We start from the raw sequence: 26856 nt of genomic DNA on the forward strand, positions 1-26856 counted from the left end.
AGCAAACTTAGAAGGATTCCCCCAAAAAATGTTCAGGAAGGGTTGGAGGAGTAGTGACCTGAATGACTGGGGCTTCTGTTCTCTAGGTACTCCTTGTATCTGCCACAGACAGAAAAGCAATTTCTGCGCCTTTGTCCTCAGTACCTGAAGGTGGGGTACTGACCCCTACTATTCCTACTTGTTGCAAAGCATCTACTATTTGGGCCAAGGCCTGAGTTTCATTCTGGAGATTGCCTAACATATGGGCCAGGTCTGCTAATGCAATATCTCACGCTCCATCTTCACTCAGGGGGAATGTCTATGTGGCTTGCTGCCTCACTTTGAGAGTATTCCGCAGGAGTGAAGGGGAGAAGTTTGAAGAGTGATCCCCACTTCCCTATTAATCGAAAGGGCCCAACAGAGTCACACTTCGACCAATGAGGGAAGGGAGAAAGAGAACACACGTCTGCAGAGAACAGTACTGCAATTCAGATTGAGTACTTCTGCTTGTTGTTCTCTGTGCAGTAAACATAAGATCAAATCAAATCAAATCATTAACATTTATAGAGCGCGCTACTCACCCGTGCGGGTCTCAAGGCACTAGGGGGAAGGGGGGTTACTGCTGCTCGAAAAGCCAGGTCTTGAGGAGTCTCCGGAATGCGAAGTGGTCCTGGGTGGTCCTGAGGCTGGTGGGGAGGGTGTTCCAGGTCTTGGCTGCCAGGTAGGAGAAAGACCTCCCACCCGCCGTGGAGCGGCGGATGCGAGGGACGGCAGCGAGCGCGAGGCCGGTGGAACGGAGGAGACGGGTGGGGGCGTAGAAGCTGAGGCGACGGTTGAGGTATTCAGGTCCCTTGTCATGGAGGGCTTTGTGTGCGTGGGTGAGAAGTCGAAAGGTGATCCTTTTGCTGACTGGGAGCCAATGCAGGTGTCTCAGGTGTGCGGAGATGTGGCTGTTGCGGGGTACATCGAGGATGAGGCGGGAGGAGGCGTTTTGAATACGTTGCAGACGTTTTTGGAGTTTTGCGGTGGTCCCAGCATAAAGGGTGTTGCCGTAGTCCAGGCGGCTGGTGACTAGGGTTTTTCTGGTGTCGGTGGGGATCCAGCGGAAGATCTTGCGGAGCATGCAGAGGGTGAGGAAGCAGGAGGAGGACACGGCGTTGACTTGTTTGGTCATGGTGAGAAGAGGGTCCAAGATGAAGCCGGGGTTGCGGGCGTGGTCTGAGGGGGTCGGTGCGGTGCCAAGGGCCGTGGGCCACCAGGAGTCGTACCATGTGGTCGTGGTGTTGCCGAGGATGAGGACTTCCGTTTTGTCAGAGTTCAGTTTTAGACGGCTGAGCCTCATCCAATCTGCGACGTCCTTCATGCCATCTTGTAGGTTGGTCTTAGCGCTGGCGGGGTCCTTGGTGAGGGGAAGTATAAGTTGAGTGTCGTCGGCGTAGGAGGTGATGATGATGTTGTGCTTGCGTACGATGTCGGCGAGGGGGCTCATGTAGACATTGAAGAGTGTCAGGCTGAGAGAGGAGCCTTGAGGGACGCCGCAGATGATCTCGGTGGGGTCTGAGTGAAAAGGTGGGAGGTAGACTCTTTGAGAGCGGTTGGAGAGGAAGGAGGCGATCCAGTCCAGGGCCTGGCCTTGGATTCCGGTGGAGCGGAGGCGGGTTATTAGGGTGCGGTGACAGACGGTGTCGAAGGCAGCAGAGAGGTCGAGGAGGATGAGGGCGACTGTTTCACCGTTGTCCATCAGGGTTCTGATGTCGTCTGTGACTGAGATGAGGGCGCTTTCAGTGCTGTGGTTGGTACGGAATCCGGATTGTGAAGGGTCGAGAAGGTTGTTGTCTTCCAGGAAGTTGGTAAGCTGTTTGTTGACGGTGTTCTCTATTACCTTGGCAGGGAAGGGGAGGAGCGAGATGGGGCGGAAGTTCTTCAGGTCGCTTGGGTCAGCCGTAGGTTTCTTTAGTAGGGCGTTGACTTCGGTGTGTTTCCAGCTTTCGGGGAAGGTAGCAGATGAAAATGAGGAGTTGATGATGGTCTGGAGGTGCGGGCGATGATGTCGTCGGCTTTATTGAAGATGAAGTGAGGGCAGGGGTCCAAGGGGGCGCCGGAGTGGATAGAGTTCATGGTGGTTTTGGTCTCTTCAGTGTTGATGTGGGTCCAGGCGTTGAGGGTGATGGCGGGGGTGTGGGTTCGGTGATGCTTGGTTGGGTCTGGTGTCTGAAGCTGTCATGGAGGTCGGTGATCTTGCGATGGAAGAAGGTGGCGAGGGAGTTGCACAGGTCTTGTGAGGGCGTGATGGCATTGGCGTTGGAGTTGGGGAACTCTTTAACGATGCTGAAGAGTTCTCTGCTGTTGTGTCTGTCGGTGAAGAAATTCCTTTTGGCTGCGCGGATCAGGTGGTGGTGTTCGCGGGTTGCGTTTTTGAGGGCGGTCATGTTGTCAGCGGTGTGGTCCTTGCGCCAGGCTTTCTCGAGGGGGCAACAGGTTTTCTTCGATTCCTTAAGGGTGTCAGAGAACCAGAGAGGTTTTTTGGTGATGACCTGTCGATGCGTGCGTCTGAGGGGAGCCAGGTTGTCTGCGCAGTTGGTGATCCAGTTTGTGAGGCTGAGGGCTGCGTCGTTGGGGTCGGTGGTGAGGGTAGGTTGGTTGACGGTGAGCGCGGAGAAGAGCTGTTCTTCGGGGATTTTGTTCCATTGTCGACGAGGGATGGGTTGAGTGCGGAGGTGGCGGGTCTTGCGTCGGAATGTGAAGTGGACACAGCTGTGGTCGGTCCTGTGTAGAGCGGAGGCGTGGCTGAAGGAGACGTATTTGCTGGCAGAGAAGATGGGGTCAAGCGTGTGTCCGGCGATGTGGGTGGGGGTGTTCACCAGTTGCTTGAGGCCGAGGTTGGCGAGGTTGTCGAGCAGGGTGGTGGTGTTGGGGTTGTTGTTCTGTTCCAGATGGAAGTTGAGGTCGACTAGGAGGATGTAGTCCGGCGAGGCGAGGGCGTGCGGGGAGACGAAGTCGGTGATGGAGTCGCTGAAAGGGGTGCGCGGTCTGGGGGGACGTTAGATGAGGGATCCTCTGAGGGTGGTCCTGGGGTCGGTGCGAATCTGGAAATGCAGGTGTTCTGCGGCGAGGGGGGTGTCTTCGGTGGAGGTGGTGACGCTGATGGAGTCTATGAAGACGATGGCGATTCCTCCTCCTACTTGGTTGGTGCGGTCTTTCCTGGAAATCTTGTAGCCTTCGGGGATGGCTATGGCGATGTCTGGGGCCGAAGAGGCGTTCATCCAGGTCTCCGTGATGAAGGCGACGTCCGGTGCTGTGGAGTCCAGGAGGTCCCAGAGTTCAACGGCGTGTTTGTGGACGGATCGAGCGTTGACCAGGATGCATTTGAGGTGGTTGCTGGCGCGTGGGCTGGTGGTCATGGTAGTTGCGTGGTGGAAGATATGTTTGCAGGAGTGGCAGGCGAAAGGTCCATGGGTACGTTTAGGGTTAGCTTGGAAGCAGGTGTTGGAGCGTCCTGGGTTGAGGGCGTGGAGGGTGGTGGGGTCGTAGCGGAGCAGAGGGGTTTGGGAGTGCGGAGGACCAGGGGTCGTGGCGCTGGGCGCAGGCCAGGCGCGGACGGGCGCAGAAGGGCCTGCCTCTGGCGTGCCTCTGGCGCGCCCGCTGCATGCGCCTGCTGCGCAGTCGCGCAGCGGCCGCCATAAGAGGGAGGAGGGGGGGAGGGATCAGCTGGGGGCGAATGGGAGCTGGGGGGGCGGGGCGTGCAGGAAGTGGCGGCGGGAAAGCGGAGGGAGGGGGGTACAGGTAGAGGGGAGAAGAGCTGGGGGAGGGGTGGTGGGGGGTGAGTTTTAGGAAGATTAGGAGTTTAGGAGTTTAGGGAGAGAGATAGGAGTAAGGTTGGGAAGATAGGGGAGGGGGGTTGTAGAGGTGGGTGAGGGTGAGAGGTAGAGTGAAAGGATAGGAAGATAGGGGTGGTCACGGAGGGGGTGGCGAGTGGGGGGGAAAGATAGAGAGATAGGTAGATAGGAGGAGGTGGTGAGTGAGGGAGATAGATAGAGAGATAGAGAGATAGGTAGATAGGTAGATAGGAGGAGTGAGGGAGGCAGATAGCGATAGGGGTAGATAGGGGTGATACAGGGGGGAGTCGAGTGAGGGAGAGAGACGAGACAGGAGCAGGAGGGCAGGCGCGGGAAGAACAGAAGACAGAAGACGAAGAACAGAAGACAGAAGACGAAGAACAGAAGACAGAAGACCACAGAAGAAGGTACAGAAGACGAAGAACAGAAGACCACAGAAGAAGATAAAGAAGAAGAGGAGCGCAGAAGACATAAAAATACAGATGAAGGTGAAGAAGCGGAGCGCAGAAGACAGAAGAATACAGATGAAGGTGAAGAAGAAGTGGGGCGACGAGCAGCAGAGGAAGGAGCCAAGAAGAGGGACAGAGAAGAAGAGGCACACATGGGTCGCGGTGCAGAGGAGAGGGTGAGAAGCACACAGATGAAGAGAGAAGACGGGGAGCAGGAGGGAAAGAAGAGTACAGAAGAAGACTACAGAAGAAGAGCGAAGAGGAAGAACAGAGAAGAAGAAAAGAAGCAGGAGAGAGGGTGAGTAGCGCGGGGCAGGGCGAGGGGCTGGGAGGTGGGGGGTACTTACTGCGAGGTAGCTGGGCGGTCTCAGGAACCTGGGCTGGAGGAGCTGGAGGAGCTGCAGCGGCAGGGGGAGCGACCTACCCTTGGGTCAACTAGTGTTAACTGAACAACCATGTGAATGTTTTCTTTAAAGCTCCTCTTCTCACTATTTAGTATGATAGATACCTAGAGGTTCTCCCTTGTATCTGGAATGTGGAGTGAGGAGTGATTGGCACAGCAAGATATGCTAGAAATGAGAATTGTTCAGTGATAGGATTATTCCATGCTAGTATATTGATATCCTACTCTTCTATACATTTCCAGATACTCTTCAATGACATACCTAAATGCCTGAGTAATCTTCACTTGAATAGACACAGGATTCTGCAAAAATCAATAGGTAAATACCAAATACAAATAATCCAAGAATCACATTATAAATCATGATTTTACATAACAAGCCCTTTTTTTTAGAGCTTTTGGTATAGCCCAATTCAGAATACTAACGTACCCTTTTGTCTTTCTTTTTTCCAGTTCGCCAACTCATAGAATATATTCACAAAGCCTAGAGAAATTCTCAGAGTTTAGATAGTCAGATAAGTATCTTAATATCAGTGTTTATAAAGTATGTAGTGCAAGTGCTTTACCAGGAATCATTTAGCAAGTCTTTACACTTTTTGTTTTCATTCCTTCATTCGTAGGGTTCCTGGAGTGATGACGTTTTTGAGGGGAATGACTCCTGATGCAGTGCTGACACTGGATCCTCAGATGTGTACACGTATGCCATTACAGATGGTAATTGTCTGCTGGGTGAGAACGCTACTTCTGAGGGACGCGATATGACAGGACATGGAGAAATGTTCCTCCAGGACTTGGGCACTGACTGCTAACTGGGATGCTGCAGGTGATTCTATGTCAGGACATCGGATTATGCTTTCTCTTCCTTTACGGACAACACACAGCAGCCAATAGGGAACATAAAAACAGTAAAACAAAACTACATTCCCCAAGTGTCTTGCAGCCTTGTTATGATCCCCAATCAGGGCCAGCCATCTACTATATACAACTCAGTCACTATAGTCCACCATCTTTCTTTGCTGCTTCATGCAGAGATAGGTACTAATATTCTTTATGATTTATTGCTTTACGTGTTCCTTACGGTGCGGCTGTTTGCCTTCAGGCGCCATTATTTAGGTTCTGGCTGCTGGCTGCTTGCGCAATTGCATTTCCAGGGTTACAGGCCTTATTTTGTCCACGTTGTGAACTGCTGATGAGGAGCGCCAGAGGAGGCGCGCTACTATCTAGGAGGAGTCCTCTATGTGCGCACTACTCATCTTTTCGAGTTCTGTGGGCGCGCGACTTTCACCAGCAGAGAGAAGGCAAACGTGCGGCTCCCAGCGCCCCCTGCTATGCCCGAGGGGGCACGATAAACCTTGCAGAGCTTGGCTGTAGGGGAAGTTGTGCGGGGCTCCTCTACATTTAAAAAACAAATTCCAGTATACCAGCAAGGGTCTGTTGGACCTATTCGGCACCTGGGTCCCCCCCCCCAATTACTCAGTGCAGTGCATTATTGGGATCTCTGCTTATTTAACTGTTTACACTGCACATGGAGGGACGCCTGGTGGAAGCAATCGACTTTCACGTGCAGGACTCAGTAAATAAGGCTTTAGTAAAGGTTTTACGTCCTTTTGCGCAGCCTACATGTAATTTTGGGACCAGGCGCTTTGGCGCAGGCTCGGGGAACCCCACCCCAGTTGAGGTCAATATAAATGATCCTGACCGGTCATCGTTTGACCCCTTTGAGCAAACCATTAATTCGGTGCTTAACGATCATGAGTATGGTGCCTTTCAGAGTCAGAGCTCTGAGCCCTTTTTGCAATCAACTCATGGCCTCCGTGACATCCTGTAGGTCTAGCGGCTCATCAAGGTCCTGCCGTTCTCCTTCTGAGATTACCGGAAAGGACACCTCTTGGAGCAAGGGGGCCTCTCTCTCAACCCGGGGTCTAGGCCGCTACTTATAGAGTTCCCTGTAGTAAACGGCAAAGCTGTGCACTATCTCATAGAGGGTCCTGGAGGGGGCGCCAATAATCTCTGGCACAATTCTGTTCGCCATTGGTCGAGTGACGAGCCAGTGGAGGAGCTTGCTGTTTTTGTCCCCCCAACCGTATACTCGGGCAACTAAAGCCCGCTACATGTGTTTGGCTGCCTCCATGGTGGTGTGTCGTATCTCTTCCCTCACTAGGATTAGTTGCCGCGTCGCCAATGGAGAAATGGTGTCGTTTAGCTGGCCCTCAATGTGCATCGCTCTGGCCTCCAGGGCCGACACCTTCTGAAGGCAAGCACGCTCTCGCACTCGAAGGAGGTGCTTGGCGTGTCGCCAGAGTGCAGCCTTGCAGGCCGCCCAGATCGTACCTGGTGACTATACGGATCCCAGATTGAAGGCAAAGTAGTCTAAGATATGCTCCCGAAGAGCCTGGGTGTAATCTGCGTCTTGCAGGTACCAGGCATTTAACCGCCACATCGGGTACGGTGCATGGTCTGAAATCTCTGGAGGGAGAATCTCTACTCCTGAAACTCGGGGAACATCAAGGTCCGGCAGGAGGAGAGATCTATTCTGGCTTGGGTGTGGTGTGCTGCAGAGGTGTGAGTGTACTGTCGTCGACGGGGGCGCCAAGTCCTCCACACGTCACAAAGGCCTAAACTGTCAACCCAGCTACGCAGTCCATTCGTCCGAGGTCCGGCCCAGGGATTCTGGTCCAGTTGTGTCTATTTCCGGGCAAAGAACCAAATTGAAGTCTCCCTATTATGGTTAGACCCAGGGGAAGTCCGGTCATCACATCCCTAAGCTGAGCGAGGAGCCGACCCTGTGCACCGAGGGGGCATAGATACTGAGTATGTTGATGGATTGCCCCCCAAGAAGTCCAGTGATGACCACGTAGCGGCCCTGGGGTCAGACCGGTTGGCTGTCACCACCATGGGCAGGGAGCGATGTACCAAAACAGCTGTGCCTCTCGAACCTCTAGTGAACCCTGCGTGGTAGACTTTGTCGTAGCCTCCCCTCATGAGCACTGGGCATTTGGTACCCAGGAGATTGGTCTCTTGTAGCAAGATTATGGATGGGGCAAAACGGCGGGCAAAGGAGAATACGGCTTACCTTTTAATTTTGTCAAGGAGCCCGTTGACATTCCAGGAGAGGACTCGATTAGCCTGCGCTAGGTTGTGCATGGTGGGGATGGTGTTAAGTGAAGTGTGCCTGTCTGGACGTTCCTCCGCGACCATCTTAATAAAGGTAGGAAAACATAACGTGAACCCCTTAAAGAGTAACTATAGTCAACTGTTTCTCTATGACCCCCCAACAACCCCCCACCCCATACTTCTAACCCAGAAGCATCTGTCGCCCTAAACTGTGCCCACAACACGTCAACTGTGAATTTGGAGTGATGGACCCCTCCTTCAAGTCGGAGTTCTGCAATCTGGCAACTCGCTGATCCGGTTCCGCTGCCGAAGAGCTTGTCTGTAGTTCAGTTTATTTGCATCTCCGTACAGCCGTGGGCTAGGATCAAGGGAGCAGGGGGGACTGGCTGAGGCACTCTCTTCTGGAAGGCCCGTCTGGGTTGTCCTGGTCAGAGGCGTTTGGCGTATTGTTGTCCCCAAGGGGGCCTTGACTCAACTGTCTCTCCGTCCCGGGGGACACCCGGGTCACCTCTCCTCCTTCGGTGGGAGCGGGTGCGTCTGCGCCCCTCAGCGGCCTCGGGGGCCGCCAGGGTCCAGCACCGGGCAGCCATCCCAGGGGCATGGGGCCACCATCGAATTCCTCGATTCTCTTCCGTCAGCCAGTCCCATGCGGTTTCGGGCGAGTTGAAAAAGAAGGCCTTCCCATTCATAAGAACCTTAAGGGGTGCTGGAAGGAGGAGCATATAAGTCAGTTGCATCGCCCTCAGTTTCTGTTTCACTCCCTCGTATGAGCGGCGTCTGGCTTGCACTTCGCGGGTGTAGTCCTGGAAGCTAAGGATCTTATTATTGTCCCAGCGGAGGTCCGGTTGCGATCTGGCTTCCCTCAGGATTGTGTCACGGTCTTTGAAGTTAAGGAAGTGGGCAATCATCGGTCTCGTAGGTCCGCCCGGGGGAGGCCGGGGCATCAGAGCCCTATGTGCTCGCTCAACGCAAACCAAGGGGAGAGCTTTTGCGTAGGAACCCATGACTTGACCCAGCTCTCCAGGAACTCTATTGCGTTATTTTCCTCTACGCCCTCCAGGAATCCTACAAAACGTAGGTTGTTGCGTCTGGAGCGATTCTCTGCGTCCTCAGCTCTGTGGTGAAGCTCCCCGGTGCGAGTCTGCAACTGGGCGACTTTGACCTTGAGATCTGCAAGATTGTCTTCTACCTGAGAGACTCGGCCATCCACCTCAGTGATGCGTCCCACTGATGTTCGCAGGACTTTTTGCAGCAGGCCCACTTCTTCTCGCACCTCACCAACCCTGGTCTCGATCGCCAACTGCGAGGACTGAATGGCTTGGAGGATCGTAGTGACCCCTTCTGCTTCAGTGGTCTCTGGCTCAGGTACGTCCTCTGTTTGCGACGCAGACTGCCTGGCGAACTGGTCAATCCGCTATTGCGACGCTGGGGGCTGCCTGCTGGCCTTATCTTTTCCCATACCTGCTGCTGAGTTGTGTCTGGATGTGCAGTCAGGGAGTTTCTGGATCGCCTGCTCCTCACCCCGGGTCTTGATGTCCACTGACGCAGTCTGAGTGGGCCTCTTCAGCACCACTGCTTACTTCAGGGGACTCATTTTCGCTCTAGTTGGATTGTCTTCTCCATTGTCTGTTCTGCGTGGTTCACCCCAGGGGAGTATGCTCTCAGGTTGGTTGTTTGCAGCCCTCCAGTCCTCATTCAGGGGCAGAGCAGACAGTTTGGGGGTCCGCTACCCGCTAGGGTGTGGGTCCACCAGGATCGGGTCTCCAAGGAACTCCAAGGACGCCTTCGTTGTTGTGGGGGGACCCGTGCTCCCTGCTTTTCGCAGCTTCACAGTGTCTGCCCACTTGGGACTTCAAGGCCTTGCTCCGCTCGGGTCGGGCCGGCGAGCTTCGGGGCCCGCCACGGGCCGCCCGTCCTCGTATTGCCAATGCCGCGGCCCTGAGTGGTGAGACAGGTCACCGGATCGCGTCCGTGAGTCCGTCAGGGAGTCCAGCCCTCTGCAGGCCCGCGCACTCCGTGTGTCTCCAATCTCCCCGGTCACTGCGTGCCCCCGGCCCACGGCACGGCCTTAAGCCCTGGGCACCGGGGGCCGGAGCTCTTCTTCTCGGACGCCGGGAACGCGAGCCGATCCATCCAGAGGTGCTGGGCCCCTTGCACTGCAGGGCGCCGCCACTTACTGCTGTGCGGCACCCCAGTAGGTATCGCTGTTCCGCGGTGGTGTCCAGCATGCTCCCAACACGCTGCCAGTGCCGGAACCACCAGGCTGGCTTCGGCTGCTGATCTCACTGCAGCTCACATCGAGGGTGGCTTCCTCCGATCGCTGCGGCGGGCCCTCACGGAGGTGGGGGCCCGAAGAGAAGGGTCGGCAGGGCATAGGAACGACGGCAGAATCGGGCGGATGATGGAGGGGTCCAGAGCACTCTTAGAGTGCGACCGCCATCTTGACGCCCGTCTTAAAGCTCCCTTTAACCAAGAGACTGGCTATCAAGAAGGAATTGAAGAGAGATTTGTCTCCTCCTTTGATTTCCTTGAGGGTACTTGCCCGATTGGTAGGCCTCCGAGCATCATCTATTCAGGCCATTTTCCCAGGTCCATTGCACTATCGAGCTCTACAGAGATTGGAAATTCTTCACCTTCGCAGCGGTCTGACTTATTCCGAATTTATTGTTCTATCACAAGAGCCTTGGACAGAGCTTCAATAGTGACTGACCTACATGGATTCTTGGAATGGCAAATCAATTTTCGCCTCGGTTCATAGAGTCACATGGAAAGGGGGGGGCATGGGCGGTGTTACCCAGAAGATCTTCAACTACACATCAATTGCTTGGAGCTTCTGACAAGCTCCTGTGCAGCAAAGACTTTGGCCCTCATTATGAACAAGGCGGTAATCACCGCTCCGCCGGCGGCGGCGGTAACTACCGCCAACAGGCTGGTGGTCCTGACCGCCAAATAATGAAGCACATGAGAAACAGCCAGCAAGTTATCCACACAACGCCAGCATTGGAGTGCCGACAACGACGGAAGAGGCCATCCAACAAATAATGAAGCACAAGATCACCGTCAGTTCTGGGGAGCAAACTGCGTGGCAAAAATGAACCAAATAAAAGGAAACACTCACAGTAGGCACACACAACACGCCCAAGCAGACATGGAAAGAGAGTTGCAAATAATGTCAGTCCTGCTCCATGCAATATACATCCACGACCGTGACCGCTGACGAAGACGACATGGGTAAGTACTGCAATCTAGTAAACAAGGGAAGAAAGGGCACAGTTACACACCCACCCACCCCATCCACCCTGCAATGCACTCCCAACTCTTCACACCATCACAAGCCATACACACCAGAACAAGAGGTACTTACAGGACACAAGGCAAATAAAACCTGCCCAAAGTACACACATGTGCACACCACACCACAACAAGGAAACGATGAACCACATCTCCATAGTGTGCCAACAGCACCACTGGGCACACAAACTTTAATTACAAAATAAATAAAGGAATGTCCATATAAGGCCATTGGCCAGTCCTTGAGAACCAGCCTGAAGCACCCAAATGGCCCGAACTTGACTGCCACATGTGCACAGGGTACTCCACCGTAAAGGGACATCAATGGGGCAGCTAGGCACCTCAGGGAACAGGGGCAGGGGGTGGCAGGGGTGGGGACTTTCATCTGGGGGGGGCCTTGGGCTTATGTTTGGGAGGTAGAGGGGATTTGGGTTTGCTCTTGGAAGGTGGGGGAGCAGGCCAGGACTGGGGGTGGCAGATGGACCTAGGGCAGCACAGGGCTTCTTCCTCTCTGGGCACAGGAATGGGAAGGGCGAACTGGGGCGGATTTAGATGAGGAAGGAGTGGACAGGGTAAGGAGATGGGCACATTTAGGGATGAGATGGGGTGGGCCAGGGGGTTTGAACAGGTCAATATGGGAGACGAAAAGTTTTTTACGGGCAGTTTGGGTGGACATGAAGGAAGGTGTGGGAGTGGAGGTAGAGGGAGTGCTTGTAACTGGTGTAGGTGTGCTGGATGTGGATGGAGGTGCCTGTACAGTATGCTGAGGTGTGGTGGATGTGTGTTAAGTGGGTGTCTGGGAACGTTTGAGTGTCTTGGGAGGGGGGGGACACAGTGGGACAAGAGAGGCTGCCAGTGCAAATGGATGTTGTCTGGGTGTCTGCAGGTCTGGTGAGTGTGCTGCATGTGTCAGTCAATCTCATGGATTGTGGTGAGTGCAGGTGTGGTATCTGGGGTGGATGACTGGATGTTTGATGTTGTGGTGACTTCAAAAAAGGGGCCAGCAGCAGTGACTGAGGGTGCAGTGCTAGTGGGTGTGCATGTTGAGGTGACAGACAGGGAGACGGGAGAGGTGGACACACTGGGGGAAGTGGATGTTGTTGTGTGTGCATTTGTATGTTGGCTGTGTGTATGCCTATGGTTGGAAGTGTGGTGCATGTGTTTCTCTGTGTGCTGCTTGTGTTTTGAGTTGTGTGCATGGCTGTCTGAATGTGTGGTTGGGATGGGTGAAGGGAGTGGGGTGCTGGACGGGGAAGAGGTGATTGGAGGGGGGATGGAAAGACCAGAGACACTGGCTGCCGTCAAAGAGGAAGCCAGAGCCTGAAAAGATCTCTGTAGGCCAGACATGACACCGTGAATGCCTTCCAGGTATGCATTGCATTGCTGCAGCTGGGATGCTAGCCCCTGGATGGTATTCACAATGGTTGTCTGCCCTACAGAGATGGTCCTCAGGAGGTCAATAGCCTCCTCCGTGAGGGTAGCAGGGCTGAATGGCGCAGAAGATGAGGTGCCTGGGCCGAAAGAGACGCCCACCCTTCTGGGTGAGGGGGCACAGGAAACTGGGTGGGGAGCAACTGGGAGGGTGGTGATGGTATGGGGGTCGCGGAAGATGACACCGAATGGGTGGGCCCTCAAGGGAGCTCCCCTCGGGGGAGGTATCAAAGTCACTACCTCCAGTGGTAATTGCCTCCCTTGTGGTACTCCCCTCACAATCCAACCCACTGGTCTCCTTGGCGTTGGTCGACTCTGCCTCCTTGGAACCGTGGGTCACTGCATCCCCACTCGCCGGTGCCACCGCTCCCTCGCCAGATGATGCCGATGTACACAAAGAACACAAGAGCACACGGTTGGGGAGACAAAACATGAGAGAAATCTGTAAATACATGAATGGTAAATACATACTTGGTACACACACTCCCATCCATCTTGCGCACCTACACACAGCACCTACAACTATAGTCATGACTATGCACCTGACTAGTGGCCACTACCTCGCATAAAACTCAATTCCCACATGACACACGGACCTGATAAACTGTTAGACCTGCACCTAACCATTTCCGTGCCCATTGGGGACAGGACTGCTGGAAAACACCTGTCAGAGTGCCTGTCACTAGACAGCATGCATACTATGCATAGTCACATACAGCTGAAATATCGTCCCCTATGGGACGGACACTTCTCAGGATCATATTACCAAACCCCCTCAGACAAGTATGGAACGGTGTTGGTACTCACCCCCTTGTGGCTGCTGTGCTGCCTTCAAGTGCCCATCCAAATCTGGATATGCCACCGCCAGAATGCAGCACATTATTGGGGTCAGGGTCCGACGGGCACCCCTTCCTCATTGGAGGGTCTTCCCCAGCTGGGCCTCGCAGGTCTTCCTGGCCTAGTGCCTCAGGTCCTCCCACCACTTCCTGCAGGGGATGCTCTGCCGGATATAGACCCCCAGGGTCCGCACCTCCCTGGCGATGGCCTCCCAGAGTCCCCTCTTCTGATGGGCGCTGACCTGTATGGGACACACAGAGAAGAAAAACAGACATCAGGATATGCCCACTTGATACAGCTGATATATTGTCCCTTATGGGACGGACACTTCACAGGATCATTTTACCACCTCACTCACAGTAGTTGCCACACAATCTATGCCTGTGCAGTTACAAATCGATCACACATGCATACAGGCATCTGCCACCAACCGCCAAGTCACCTGCTACTCTGGTCGCCCATATAACTTGGCATGCAGGGGTAGGACCCCATCCACCAGCTTCTCCAGTTCCTCCGTGGTGAAGGCCGGGGTCCTTTCCCCTGTGACTCGTGCCATTGGAGTAACAATAGTCAGGAGACAGAGCACACTCAGTGGAGTACTTTCATGCACGGGATCCGGGAGTCAAGTGAAATTTGGGTGACGACATGGCGTACGCTCCGCAGGGGTGTGCACTGTCACTGGCGGCAGCGATCATGATAGGCCCAGGTTCCCCATTGACAACCATGTAAACCAATGAATGGGTGCACGGCGGGGAACACCGCTATCCGCCATGACAACTACCGCCAGCGGAATTATGTCACTTCCACCCCTTCATATCTAGATGGCAGGAGGCTGCAATTTTGCTAGCACCACATACATATTTTCTGGTCATGGGCCCCATTCAGCGCCTTCAGACACCAGCCCTTTCTCGCCTGCCCACATGAGTGTCTGTTCCTCAGATCAGTCCAGAGGTATTACTGCATACATGTCCCAAAATTTGTACATCATACATCACTTGTGTGTGTAACCAACGTATTATACAGCAATTATTCATACACAACATGTTTTGCATGTGTATGTGTGTCCCTCATATGTGTTCTTTCCTTCCCATAGGTACAGATCCATGGCGATGGAGGGCCCCATGTGTGTACACACCGCTTGTTGACTTGGAAATCATGATGAAATGTCACATCATTGTCACCTACAGACTCAATCGTACAACAATCTATGACCTATTTGCTTTAATGGATCCTGTACTGAGACCGGCTAATCGGAATCAGCATGTCATCCCTACTGAAGTGGAAGTGCTCTTTGTACTCCAGTTCTTGGCTATAGGCTCATTTCAGGTGACAGTGGGCATGGGTGCAGGGTTCTCATAGCCAATGTTTAGCCTCGTCCTGTCCAAATTCCTGGATGCATTTGTACAACACCTGCAGACATATGTCAAGTTTCCCCAAAGGTCTGAACTCCCTGCCATCAAGTCTGAATTCTATGCCTTTGCTGACATTCCCCATGTGATAGGTGCCATCGATGACACCCACATAGTTCTCATCCCCCCAAGAGTGAATGAACAGGTGTACACGAACAGGAAGAACTTTCACTCAATGAATATACAATTGGTGAGTACTGGTGACCAGTTCATATCACATGTAAATGCCATGTTTACAGGATCAGTTCATGATTCCTTTATCCTGAGGAACAGCAGTGTGCCACACATGATGGAACAACTACAAAGTGACAGAGGTTGGCTCATAGGTGAGTGTGTATAGCACTGGTTCAGTACATAGCTAACAGCCAGGCTGTCTGCAAGTAATGGCAGTTTGTTACAGTCCTGTTTAAACCCCTTTTGCAGGTGATTCTGGCTACCCCAACTTGCAATGGCTCCTGACACCTGTGAGAAATCTCGGGACAGATGCAGAGAGGAATTATAATGAGGCCCATGGACGTACTAGGAGGGTGATTGAGCGTACTATAGGTCTCCTGAAGGCTAGATTTAGTTGCCTCCAACTCTCTGGGGGATCCCTGTGCTATGGCCCTGACAAGGTGTGTAGAATAGTGGTGGCCTGCTGCATGCTGCACAACGTGGCTGTGAGGAGAGCTATCCCCCTACAAGAGGGGGAGGGTGCTGTACATCCAGACCTTCTACCTCTAAGAGGGGATGAGAGTGATGGTGAGGATGAAGAGTCGGAAGATGTCCACTCCAGGAACCAGCTGATCCAATCATACTTCCAGTGACTATGAGGTACTGTTCTCTGATGATGTTGTCTGCACTGGATAATGTTTGTCTGACTCATTTGTTTGGGGATGTGGTATCTGTAGTCACTGACACTGTTACTTGAAGAATAAGGTGGTATGTGCCATGGAAACAAACATTTTGGTTTACTCCAGACAATGTTGTGCATGGGGTACCATTCCTGCAATAAAGGTATGAGTATGGAATTGACTGGCAAATGCATTTACACTTACAATTGAATTTCCATAATGACAGAGAAACATACGAATTGGGGTAAATGTGTTTTATTTGGTGTCACAATTGCATTGGTGCCCTGTACAGCGATAGGGAGTGGGCTCATGGTGGATGTCCATACTAGGTACACGGGCTCAGTGATTGGTGGCAGTGGGTATTGGTCCATATGTCCCTTGCAAGTTGATAAGTTGGTATTGGCGGGTGAGGATGGTAGCACAGTGGCACACTTGGGAAACAGTTCAGGTCAAAGTCACTTCTTAGTGGGGCCCTTGGTCTTGGCATGGTGGGTATATCTGGGTCTGAGGGCCCGTTTGAGTGTCTGTTGCTGGGCTGCATTGGTGGGGGTGCTGGTCTCTTGTGTGTCCTCTGCCAGTGTCACCAGTCCAGTTGCTGCTGCTGATGTAGAGGGCAGGCCTGTGTCCTGGACAGTGGTAGGGACTTCCAAGTTTGTGGGGGTCTCAGGCTGGGTTGGGTATTGGTGCTGCAGCACCCCTGCAATAGTGGCCATGGTGGCATTGAGCTGTTTCCACTGCTCCATGGTCTCTTGATGCTGGGCTATCTGCAGCCTTTGACTCTGCTCCAGGGTGGCCAGGATCTGGCCCAACCATTGTTGTGTATGGTGTTATGCTCCCAGGACCTCAGATATCACCTCCTGGGCTGCAGCATCCATCCTTTGGCCTCCCCCCTGGGCCACTGATTCCCTCCCACTGGGCCTAGCCCCCTGTGACTGTGTCCCCTGCACAGGTCTGGCAGTCCCACTTGAACTGGGGCCATCATCATCCTGACTGTTAGTTGGTGGTGACGCTGGCCTCTGTACTTGTGGTCCGCCAGTCTGTGGCCTGGAGACACTGGTGTGGGGTCGTTTGGCCGGAGCTGATGGTGACTGGGTGGTAGGGGTGTCAGTGGTGTCCTGGGTGGGGCTGCTGAAGGGTGACAGTCCAGGACTGTGTGACAGGGTAGGGTAATCCTCACTGTCCATACATCTCTTTCCAGTGTCCTGTATGGGGCCTCTGTCTCCATGTGGGATGCTGGCACTCCTTGGCCTTTCCTTCAGGGTGGCATGGGTGGTGGTGCCTCTGGGGGGCAATGGACATGTATGTTACATGTGCTAATTCGAATAAGGATGCACAACTCTGCCCTATTTTGCGCTGTTTATTCCTCTGTCGGGCCATGCAAGGACCTATTGTGAGGTTGTCCTTACATTTTGCATGGGAGGTGGAAGTGCATTGTGAGTGCAGTAGTGCCATTGTGATTCCTTGCAGTGGTAGGTGCAGGGCACAGGAGGAGCGATGTGGGCCTGTTAATGGGTTTGGGGGCATGTAGGGTGCCTGAATGTAGTGATTGTGGCCAGGGTGGGGTTGTGGTCCTGGTCGTAGTTGGAGGGGTGGGGTAGTACTTGCATTACAGGTGTGGTGGTTATGAAGTAACTGTAGATGACTTACCCAAGTCCAGACCTCCAGTGAGTCCATTGAGGCCCTCAGGGTGCAGGATAGCCAGTACCTTGTCCTCCCAGTCAGTGTAGTCGGGGGGGTAGGTGGGGGTCCTCCCCCAGTCTTCTGGACCGAAATGTTGTGTCTGGATGCCATAGACCTCACCTCCCCGCGCAGGTCGTTCCATCTCTTGCGGATGTCTTCCTTTGTGCGTGGATGGTTTCCCACTGTGTTGACCTTGTTTCCTAGAGTCTGCCATAACTCGATCTTCCTGGCGATGGGTGTGTGCTGGACCTGTAGCCCGAAGATTTGTGGCTCGACCTTCAGTATTTTGTCCACCATTGTTCTTAGCTCCCTATCTGTGAAGCGGGGGTGCCATGGTGTGTGTTGTCGGTGGTGTGTTGTAGGATTATTGGTGAGGGTGCTGTTGTGTGGTTGGGTGTGTGACTTGTGTGATGTTGCGTTCAGTGTCTGCGTGTTGTGTTGTCAATCTCTGTTGTCCTATTGGCGATGCAAAGGATTGTGGGGTGTGTGTGTGAGTGTTTTTTATTGTTGTGTATGTGTGTCAAGTGTGGGTTTCAAGCTTGCCAATGTGTGCATTTCTTGCTGTTGGGTCCAATTGCTGACCGTGGCAGTCCGTACTGCCAATGGTCGTTCGACATCCACTAACCGCTGCGGTGATTTATGCATCATTATTTGGAGGGCGGGGGATTTGTCTGCTTGGCGGTGGAAGGGTGGGGTGTGCAGCCTTTCCAACATCAAGGGCCCTGGCTGGAGGTTGCAGATTTTTTGGAGGTTCCTGGTTTTGGCATCATTATGTGACGGTGTGCTGTTCACCGCCAATGGGAGTCTTCTGTTCACCATCGCCATGGCGGTCAGTGGTGTTTCCTGCCATGTTCATAATGACCACCTTTGTTCTCATTCAAATTGAAATGTTGTATCCTTTTGAAAATGGACAACATATCAGCGGTGAATTGCGAAAGATTTTTGCCATTTCTGTCTCGAGCACCAGATTCCAATAACAGCGAAATATATTCCAGGCGAAGTGACCTTAGTGGGAGATTGGAATTCAAGATATCTCAGGGATGCCAGCGATTGGCGTCTTTAACCCAGAGTATTTTGGTTCCTGAATTATCTTTGGGGCCAGTGCACGGTAGACCTGTTTGCATCCTGCCTGAATACACAACTTCCAAGCACTCTCAGCTCAGATGCCTTTCTCCAGTCCTGGATGGGAGAATTGAATTATGCTTTTCACCCGTTCTCCATGATTCATCAGGTCTTCTTCTAAGTATTTCATCAGAGAGCAGAATTGGTTCTGGTGACCCCGTGCTGGAAAGCTCAGTCATGGTTTCCGGTGGCGTTGACTCTATGCTGTGCTGCCCCGGTTTAAATCCTCCATTCGGAGGATATCTTATTGGACCTGATGAGGCGTTCACATCCGCAGAGAGGAGCAATTGTCGCTCATGGCTTGGAGGATATCAGGGGATCACATCAAGGCACATGGATTTTGGAGGACACTAGATTCTTCCTCTCCCAATCCTTGGCCTCTAGTACATATTAATGATATGCCTATGCCTGGAAGAGATGGTTGGATTGGTGCAGTCAGAGGGGTGTGGATCCCTTGGGGGCCTCAGTGCAGATGATAGCAATTTTTTTATCCCATTTAGCAGCACAAGGTCTAGCGTACAGAACAGTTAATAATTTTAGATCAACTATTTCAGCCAAACACCCTCAAATAGATGGTAAGCCAGTAGGAGAACACCCTTTAATTTGCAAATTACTGCATGGTGTTCATATGCTTTGACCTCCTCGACCAAAGTATTCAGCTCTTTGGGATGTCACTATAATTTTAAAATTGTTGGTGGCCAGCCGACCAATGAGGGTCTTTCAAGTAAACAACTGTTGGCAAAATTAACCATGTTACTTTGTCTGATATCATGCCGGAGAGTCTCTGATGTCAAGGCCTTGAACATTGCAGGTAGAGTTTTCACTCCCACAGGAGTCTCTTTTCGTATTTCTAAATGTACAAAATCAAATTCAAAATGTATTTAGTTATCCATTTTTTAGGGACAATTCTAAATTATGAGTGGTTAATTGCTTGAAGATGTTATTTGATAACTACGTAGGGATCAAGCTGGACAATTACTGATTTCCTTGCAAACACCGTTTGATCCTGTTTCATCAGAGATTCTGGCAAGATGGGTTGTTAGAAGAAGCGAGCATAGATACTTCTATTTTTGGGGCTCATTCAGTACGAAGAGCTATGACCTCCAAAGCTTTTAATTCAGGGTCTAGATTGGAAAATATCATGACAGCTGCAGACTGGTCATCAGATTCTACTTTGAAATTGTTCTATCATAAGCCAATTGTAGATGTGGCTTCTGGAGTTATCGCTCAACTTTAAACTAGCATAATCCGAAGCCTCAGTTCCTGACATAGAATCAAACATTTTCTAGCTTGCACAATAAGAATTTTCATTTTTGTTAAGGATACGGAGTCGAGGATTATCCAGCCCTAGTATGAGTAATATATGATAATATGTCAATATCATATGATTGAAATGTATGTTCTCCCACCCGTTATTTTCAGACATGTGGTACTGGTTTAGAACGTTACCGATTTATTATCTTTTGCAACTGATGAGAAAACTACTTGAAGGACATACAAAAGATGTCTTCTTCGGACATGGAGAAAGATAAATTAATTCCTTTTGCACCGGTTGTGCACCTTTTCAGCTCCCTAAATTGAAAGGACATCGTTCGGTTCAAAATTTCAGCGTTCCTGGCGATTGGTTTTTTATTCAGTTATCCTTGGCATAGATGTGCAAAGAAAGAGGAGGGACTATAGTGACTGAGTTATATAAAATGGATGGCTGGCCCTGATTGGGGGTCATAACGAGGCTGTGAGACACTTGGGAAATAGTTTTGTTTGACTTTTTACTGTTCCCTATTGGCTGCTGTGTGTTGTGCATAAAGTAAGAGAAAGCATAATCCTCGCCTCCGTGTCCTTAATAGAATTGAAAAATCTTGTTGCGCAAGCTAGAACATTTTTGAGTGCCTGGGCACTACAAGGAAGTGACACAACATCGGGAAGCTGCAGCCAAAAAAGCTAGAACGGCAAGCAGCTTCCTGAAGGACAGCGTGCCTCTTATGGACCGCACATAACGCCTCCATTGCTGACGGAGACACCGACCACGCTATTCATGTGCGCGCAGGCCGAAGTCATATACCAGTAAGTCTGACATCTACATATGCTAACTGTGGGCTAATACAGAATATATATGACACTTCAACAAAGCAATGGCTGAAGGAAGATGATCCAAACACGTTTTTCACTATTAAATAATAAATTAAATATGTTTTCAAGAATTCTGCCAGGTACAGAACCCTGTGTCTAAACCAGACCTAAAAAAGAGGGAAGGCAAATGTCTCAAGTTATTTATGAATATAGTATGATTCATATTTGTCAGATGATTACCAATTGAATCAAACATCCACAGGAGCAGATGCCTTTTACCCAACTCCCTCCAACAGATGCGTGCTCAGACCTTAACTGATTATCTGAACCCTGCATCTGCTAGGGGGAAAGGGGAATGGGAATAGAAAAAGAGAGACCCCCTCCAGATCCAGTTCCTGTCTGTGTTTCCCACTTGAAGATAGGATATTCTGTGTGTGCTTCTTTAAACTAGCACCTTTCCTCTTTTGGGGATTTCTGTAAGGGAAGGACCTGGAGTGCGGTGATAAGAGCATAAATGAGTACATTCCCACTGTGCATTCAATTGTTCAGTCATTCTCATTCACCCAATGCAATCACTCCCCTAACCTAAATCTTTTGAGGAACTAGCCTCTCTCTCTAAAGAACTATGGTGGTCATTCTGACCCTGGCGGTCAAAGACCGCCAGGGCGGAGGACCGCGGGAGCACCGCCGACAGGCCGGCGGTGCTCCAATGGGGATTCCGACCGCGGCGGTAAAGCCGCGGTCGGACCGGCACCACTGGCGGGGTCCCGCCAGTGTACCGCCGCCCCATTGAATCCTCCGCGGCGGCGCAGCTTGCTGCACCGCCGCGGGGATTCCGACCCCCCCTACCGCCATCCAGATCCCGGCGGTCGGACCGCCGGGATCCGGATGGCGGTAGGGGGGGGTCGCGGGGCCCCTGGGGGCCCCTGCAGTGCCCATGCCACTGGCATGGGCATTGCAGGGGCCCCCGTAAGAGGGCCCCTACATGTATTTCACTGTCTGCTGCGCAGACAGTGAAATACGCGACGGGTGCAACTGCACCCGTCGCACAGCTTCCACTCCGCCGGCTCGATTCCGAGCCGGCTTCATCGTGGAAGCCTCTTTCCCGCTGGGCTGGCTGGCGGTCTGAAGGCGACCGCCCGCCAGCCCAGCGGGAAAGTCAGAATTACCGCCGCGGTCTTTCGACCGCGGAACGGTAACCTGACGGCGGGACTTTGGCGGGCGGCCTCCGCCGCCCGCCAAGGTCAGAATGAGGGCCTATGTTATTTCAGAATCTTCTTTTCTCCTGAAGTCAGAGAATAAATCCAAGGTTCCCTGAGGAACAGTCCAAAAGTACACAAATGTAAAATTTACTATTGTCTTTTACAGAAATAGAAACTTCCTTCTCAAAGTTCAGATTTCTCTATCATAGTCTCTGAAGCACAGGTCTGAGTTCAGAGGTTTGTCTCTTAAGACTGATAAGTCTGCAAGGCGAAGAGTTTAAAAAAAATATATTTATATATGAATGTAACTATGTATATGAATATATATATTGGCAAGTCTGGATATTATACGGAAGGATTCCTTACTGCATTTGCTTGAAGTTTAGTTGAGCAGAACAAATTTCCCTCAGAAAGCCAATAGCCAGTTGCTGGAAGAAGGAAAAAAATTCAGCTTTTCCAAAATGGACAAAATCCCTGGTGTTCACACGGTACCAAGAAAAAATAATTAACTACTCAATACTGAAAGAATTCTCAGTGAAGCCAAGCGTCACAGGAACACTGCTCATTTTCCTCAAGATGACAGTTGAAGTGCATGGCTCCCTGAGAGGAACAGCTGGAGGGAAGCTACAGCACGAGACTAAAGTAGAAACACTAGAGCACTGACCTCACAAGGATCTGCGGCCACCATCTTAAGTGTCAATTAAACTAGTTCTAGAAACAGCCTCCACAAGAGCCCCAGGGAGTGAGGACGCCGCTGCAACCAACGTGGGTACAGAGAAAAGTGGAATCGCTTTTGCTGAGGAGAACCTCATAATGTTGGCAATAGTTTTCCTGGCAATATTATTGTAACATGGATAGAGAAATATCATGTTTAGTTGCAACTTAGTCCATAAAACATAGCCTTATTCAACCATATCACAGCTTCCGGTACACAATATACTTCTACTAAATATATCAATTAAAATACACATAATGCATTTGTAAAATCCCGATGGGTCCAGCTACTTATTATAGCCATTATAAAACTGGATATCTCAATAGAATTATCTATAGCTAAAATAAATGTTTATACATAAATATCTATATGAAAAAATCTCTTAATGTACATTATGCAATCATCAAAAATATAGGTGGCGGAGAGTCTCAAAAAAAGAAAAAAGGTATTCATAAAATACATTTGCAATAGCCATCCCCAAACACAAATGCCAACTTGAAAAGTCCAGATTGTGTGTAAGATCTTTACCTTCCTCCCCACTTTTTCAATTTCCTAGTGGCTGCTAAAATGCCGCCTACGACACGTGATATCTAAAAAGAGCATCTCATGCAATTTATTTATGCCATCTAGCCTGGTTCTTTTAATGTATTTAAATAAAATAGGACATACATAAACTGTTCCCTAAGATTTACAAAATATAAACCGTCAGTAGAAATGTGAATACTGGAGCTTTCTGAGTTCAACCCACACTCCAGATATGTTCCACATCCACCATTCTCCCAATATCCAGGAAATAGCAAAACCCAAGATTTAACCCTACCCGGAGCTTCAAGATCTCTACACTCCATATTGGATTTGGGAGTTCTAAGAGATATGGGAAGCTTGTGACTTCCTGGCAGGAATTAATTGCATACAAATTAGAGTTCCTTGTGGTGAGGTAGCCTAGGTTCTTATTGTGACAGAGAGGTCAGAGCTGCAATGAGAGACTTTAAGTGCCATTGCAGTCTTTATGGGTTTGGAAAACTAGGGTCTGGTGAACTCAATTGCCAGAATGCCTTGCATGCCGGTTGAGTTTAATAAACTAATCACTTTAATTCATGGAATTCACCATTTATGAGCCTATATAATACTCTTTAAAAGTGAAGTTGCCTCAATATATGTGCCTTTTCATGCAAAATTATCTAGTTATCAGTAATGTCATCTAAAAGATTTGATACCTTGCTTTTTCCTTCTTTGTGATCTGACTAGAATTATTGCTGTCAGGAGGAGCAGGAGAAGCAGCACACCAACAGTAGGTAGAAGGTACAGCAGGATAGTTTTTTCAGAAGAAGATCTAGAAAAAAATGAAATATATATGTTTTACTTGATGTTGTCCGAAATTTCACGACATTCCACGAAATGTTTTAACTATTCAGAGCTGGGCAAAAATACAAGGCAGATGATCAATTATCAGTGTACAAGTGAAGAATAGCTTGGCATACAATTTAGTCAGGTTTCTTAAATCCTAGAAAATAATTTCTGCATTTTAAGAAGTCAGACTGAAGACTAGTAGATCTGAGATGGATATAGAGGGGTTTTTAATGGGCATTAAATCTTTACAGCAATATTCCCCCCACCATCGTGGGTTCAAGCTGAGATGGCATGATGGTCAAAAGAACGATGGGTTAGGATGCAACCCCGAGTGATTTCCAGTGGCTAGACTTGTTGCAAGCATCCGTCCATCACCTTTTGTGTGTTTGATATAATGCCTAAAGTGGCCATAAGTATGTCCAAACATGGGCCTCATGCTCACTGTGCCACTGGAGCCAATCTACACCCAATTGAAGAGCCCCAGTAAAGTCAAACCTGGTGTTAGGTTGGTTGCGTTCCTGTTCAGGGAAGACCTGGACTGGCAGTATGAGCTGAACTGTAGCGATTGTAGCAAGGTGAAGGCAGACTTGCATATGGATGGGTCCAAACTGAGGAGGCATGAAACGTAAAATAACAATGGATTGCAAAGTTTCCCCGAGCAATTGCCAGTGCTACGACTCATTGCAAGCATTCCTACCATCACCTTCTGTGTGCTTGATTGATCATTCGTACACTATTGACTTTCAAAATCCAAAATACACAATTTTGTCAAACTTCTAGTCTACAACTACTCATAACCAACAAAATATGTTTTTAACTATGAAATTCAACCATGCCAATGTCAGCTTTTGTTGCCCCTCTCCTTCATATCGTTCTGTCATCTCATCTGTCTGAGATGCTACATTCCTAATGAGTGGTATCATGTGTGACAGAAAGAAATTTTGGAATGGGAGCGCTACACTTTCTACGTAGATGTCTCAAAGCTTGACAACTCCTATTCTGGTTGAGAACCAACTGTCCCAAGCATCTCAAAGGGATAGTTCAACAATCCTGCCCAGTTGACTGCAGTTCCAATGCCCACTAAGGATGAGAGGGTAAGGTAATATGAATTCAGCCTGCATGTTCATTGGCTGATGCGACCCCCAGGGGATCAACATTAACGTGAATGTTAAAATATAAATTGCTGGTGGCACAACTTCTTGAATAGACTGCAGTGGATAAACATAACCAATGTATGACACACTTAAGCATTAATAGTCATATGTGCAGTGCATCACGAGGACCACTACAAATTGAGAACAGTGAACAATTAACTTTTTTTTGTTCTGGTTTCTCTATGTCTATAGATTTTAAGTTGGGAAGTGCTTACTTACTGCTCATTATGCTGACTGGCCAAAGATGTTTTAAGGCCTTGGAAAAGTGGGTGCTGGTCCAGTGCCCCAGTCTTTCAGGGGGCCCCATCATAGGGCCAATTCTGTTCTGAAGACACATGAACACATGAATGATAACATTGAATAGGTCTTAAACAGATTGAAATCCATTTTCCTTTAATATATCATGAATGTGGGTGATGTGAGAGAGTTTATTACCGATATTTTGCAGAGAAATGTTGTGTTCATGTTTCATGCAACATACATAAAATTGTTCCTTTTAGATCAGAAAAGAACCTCATATTTAAGAAGGGGGAGGGTGTCATATAGAACATTTGCAGTAATATTTGTGAGCTACTGTTATGCTAAAATATTGACAACACACGTCATTATCCCTTACTATTAGATGTAAGCAGAATTTGGACAAGGGTGCCTGTCTGCTGTCAGTGACCTGGCAAAAGAAGGCATGAAAAAGATGAAACTGGATCATAAATTCAAAGCTGTTTTGAATAGAGGACCCCTAAAATACGTTTGGCATAGGACCCCCAAAATCCTTAATATTTCCCTGTGATTGGCATGTAGTGATGCAATAAAGGACCTCCACTGTCCGTTTTGGGCACGTTTCTATACGGTGCTCCAGCTGTGATTCAGGGCCTTAATTTCTGTTTCCATTTTCTACAGTTCACCTCAAGGTGTTCTTTGGCCTGCCTCTCTTCTGTTTGCCTTCTGGGATCCAGCAGGGATCTGTGCTTGTGATGGAGTCTTGTTCTCTTCTGATAGTGTGTCCTATCCATCTCCAGGTATTTCTCATAATGATGGTGTTCATGCTTTCTTGCTTGCATCTGGTGACCAGTTCTGGTTGGAGATGGCTTGCAACAAGAAAATGGGTTAGTGGTGTGGAAGGATGACAATCCACCAGTGTTCTGATCCATACAACAGTGTGGACAGAATGCAATACTGGTAAAGCCTCAGCTTCGTGTTGCTGCTGTACCGAGATGACTTCCACACATTGTTCAGCATCCTGAAGTAATTTCTGGCCTTGCTTAGTCGGCTTTTCAGATCACTGCCTGACCCTCTATCATGTATAATGGTACTGCCTAGGTAGATGAGCTCCCTAGTCATGGCTAGGTCCTCTCCATCCACCTTGATTCGTGATGGATTTGGAATGTTGGGTGGCATGATTTCTGATTTATTCTTGGTAACCTCAGGTCCACTATCTGTGCATAGATGTTGAAGTGAGACGTCTTTTTCTGTATATGCTGGTGTGTGTGAGGCAGCAAAGCTAGGCCAACTGCATGCTCAGGGTCCTCCACTGTATTGGATAAGGTCCATCTGATGCCTCTGGTTTGGTTTTCTGTTGTTTTCTGTTGTGCATCAGATCACCCAGTCAGTGACTAGCTTGAAGAGCAATGTCGAAATCACACATCCCTGTCTTACATTGGTCTTCACTTCAAAGCTATCCTCACTGTCACCCACCTTGCACATAAAATAGAAGCTCTTGATAAGGAGAACTATCCGTTGTGGTATGCCATAGTCCCTTAATATATACCTCAGAGGCTGTCATGGCGGATAATGTCAAACGTTTTATCAAAAATAATGTTGTGTGGAGTAAGGTTCTAACCAACACACCCTCTGCCCTCGGGAAAACCATCCTGTTTTTTTCTTAACTGCTTGTCCACAGCATGAGAAAATGCACTGTATTATGATTTTCACCAGGATTTTACTAAGGATTGACAGAAGGGTGATTCCATGCTAATTACAGTTG

At 50.0% G+C, this 26856-nt stretch overlaps 1 protein-coding gene across 3 annotated transcripts in view; it reads right to left on the bottom strand.

Annotated features, from left to right (window-relative positions):
* Positions 1 to 26856, bottom strand: part of LOC138260881 (CMRF-35-like molecule 4) — a 225830-nt gene that overhangs the window by 36316 nt on the left and 162658 nt on the right. For all 3 annotated transcript variants that reach the window (XM_069209382.1, XM_069209473.1, XM_069209557.1), the window contains exon 4: positions 23589 to 23704. In XM_069209382.1, coding sequence (XP_069065483.1) covers positions 23589 to 23704 — 116 coding nt within the window. The remainder of the gene's footprint in view (positions 1 to 23588; positions 23705 to 26856) is intronic.

Source organism: Pleurodeles waltl, chromosome 1_1 (genome assembly GCF_031143425.1).
Source record: "Pleurodeles waltl isolate 20211129_DDA chromosome 1_1, aPleWal1.hap1.20221129, whole genome shotgun sequence".
Lineage (NCBI taxonomy): Eukaryota > Metazoa > Chordata > Amphibia > Caudata > Salamandridae > Pleurodeles > Pleurodeles waltl.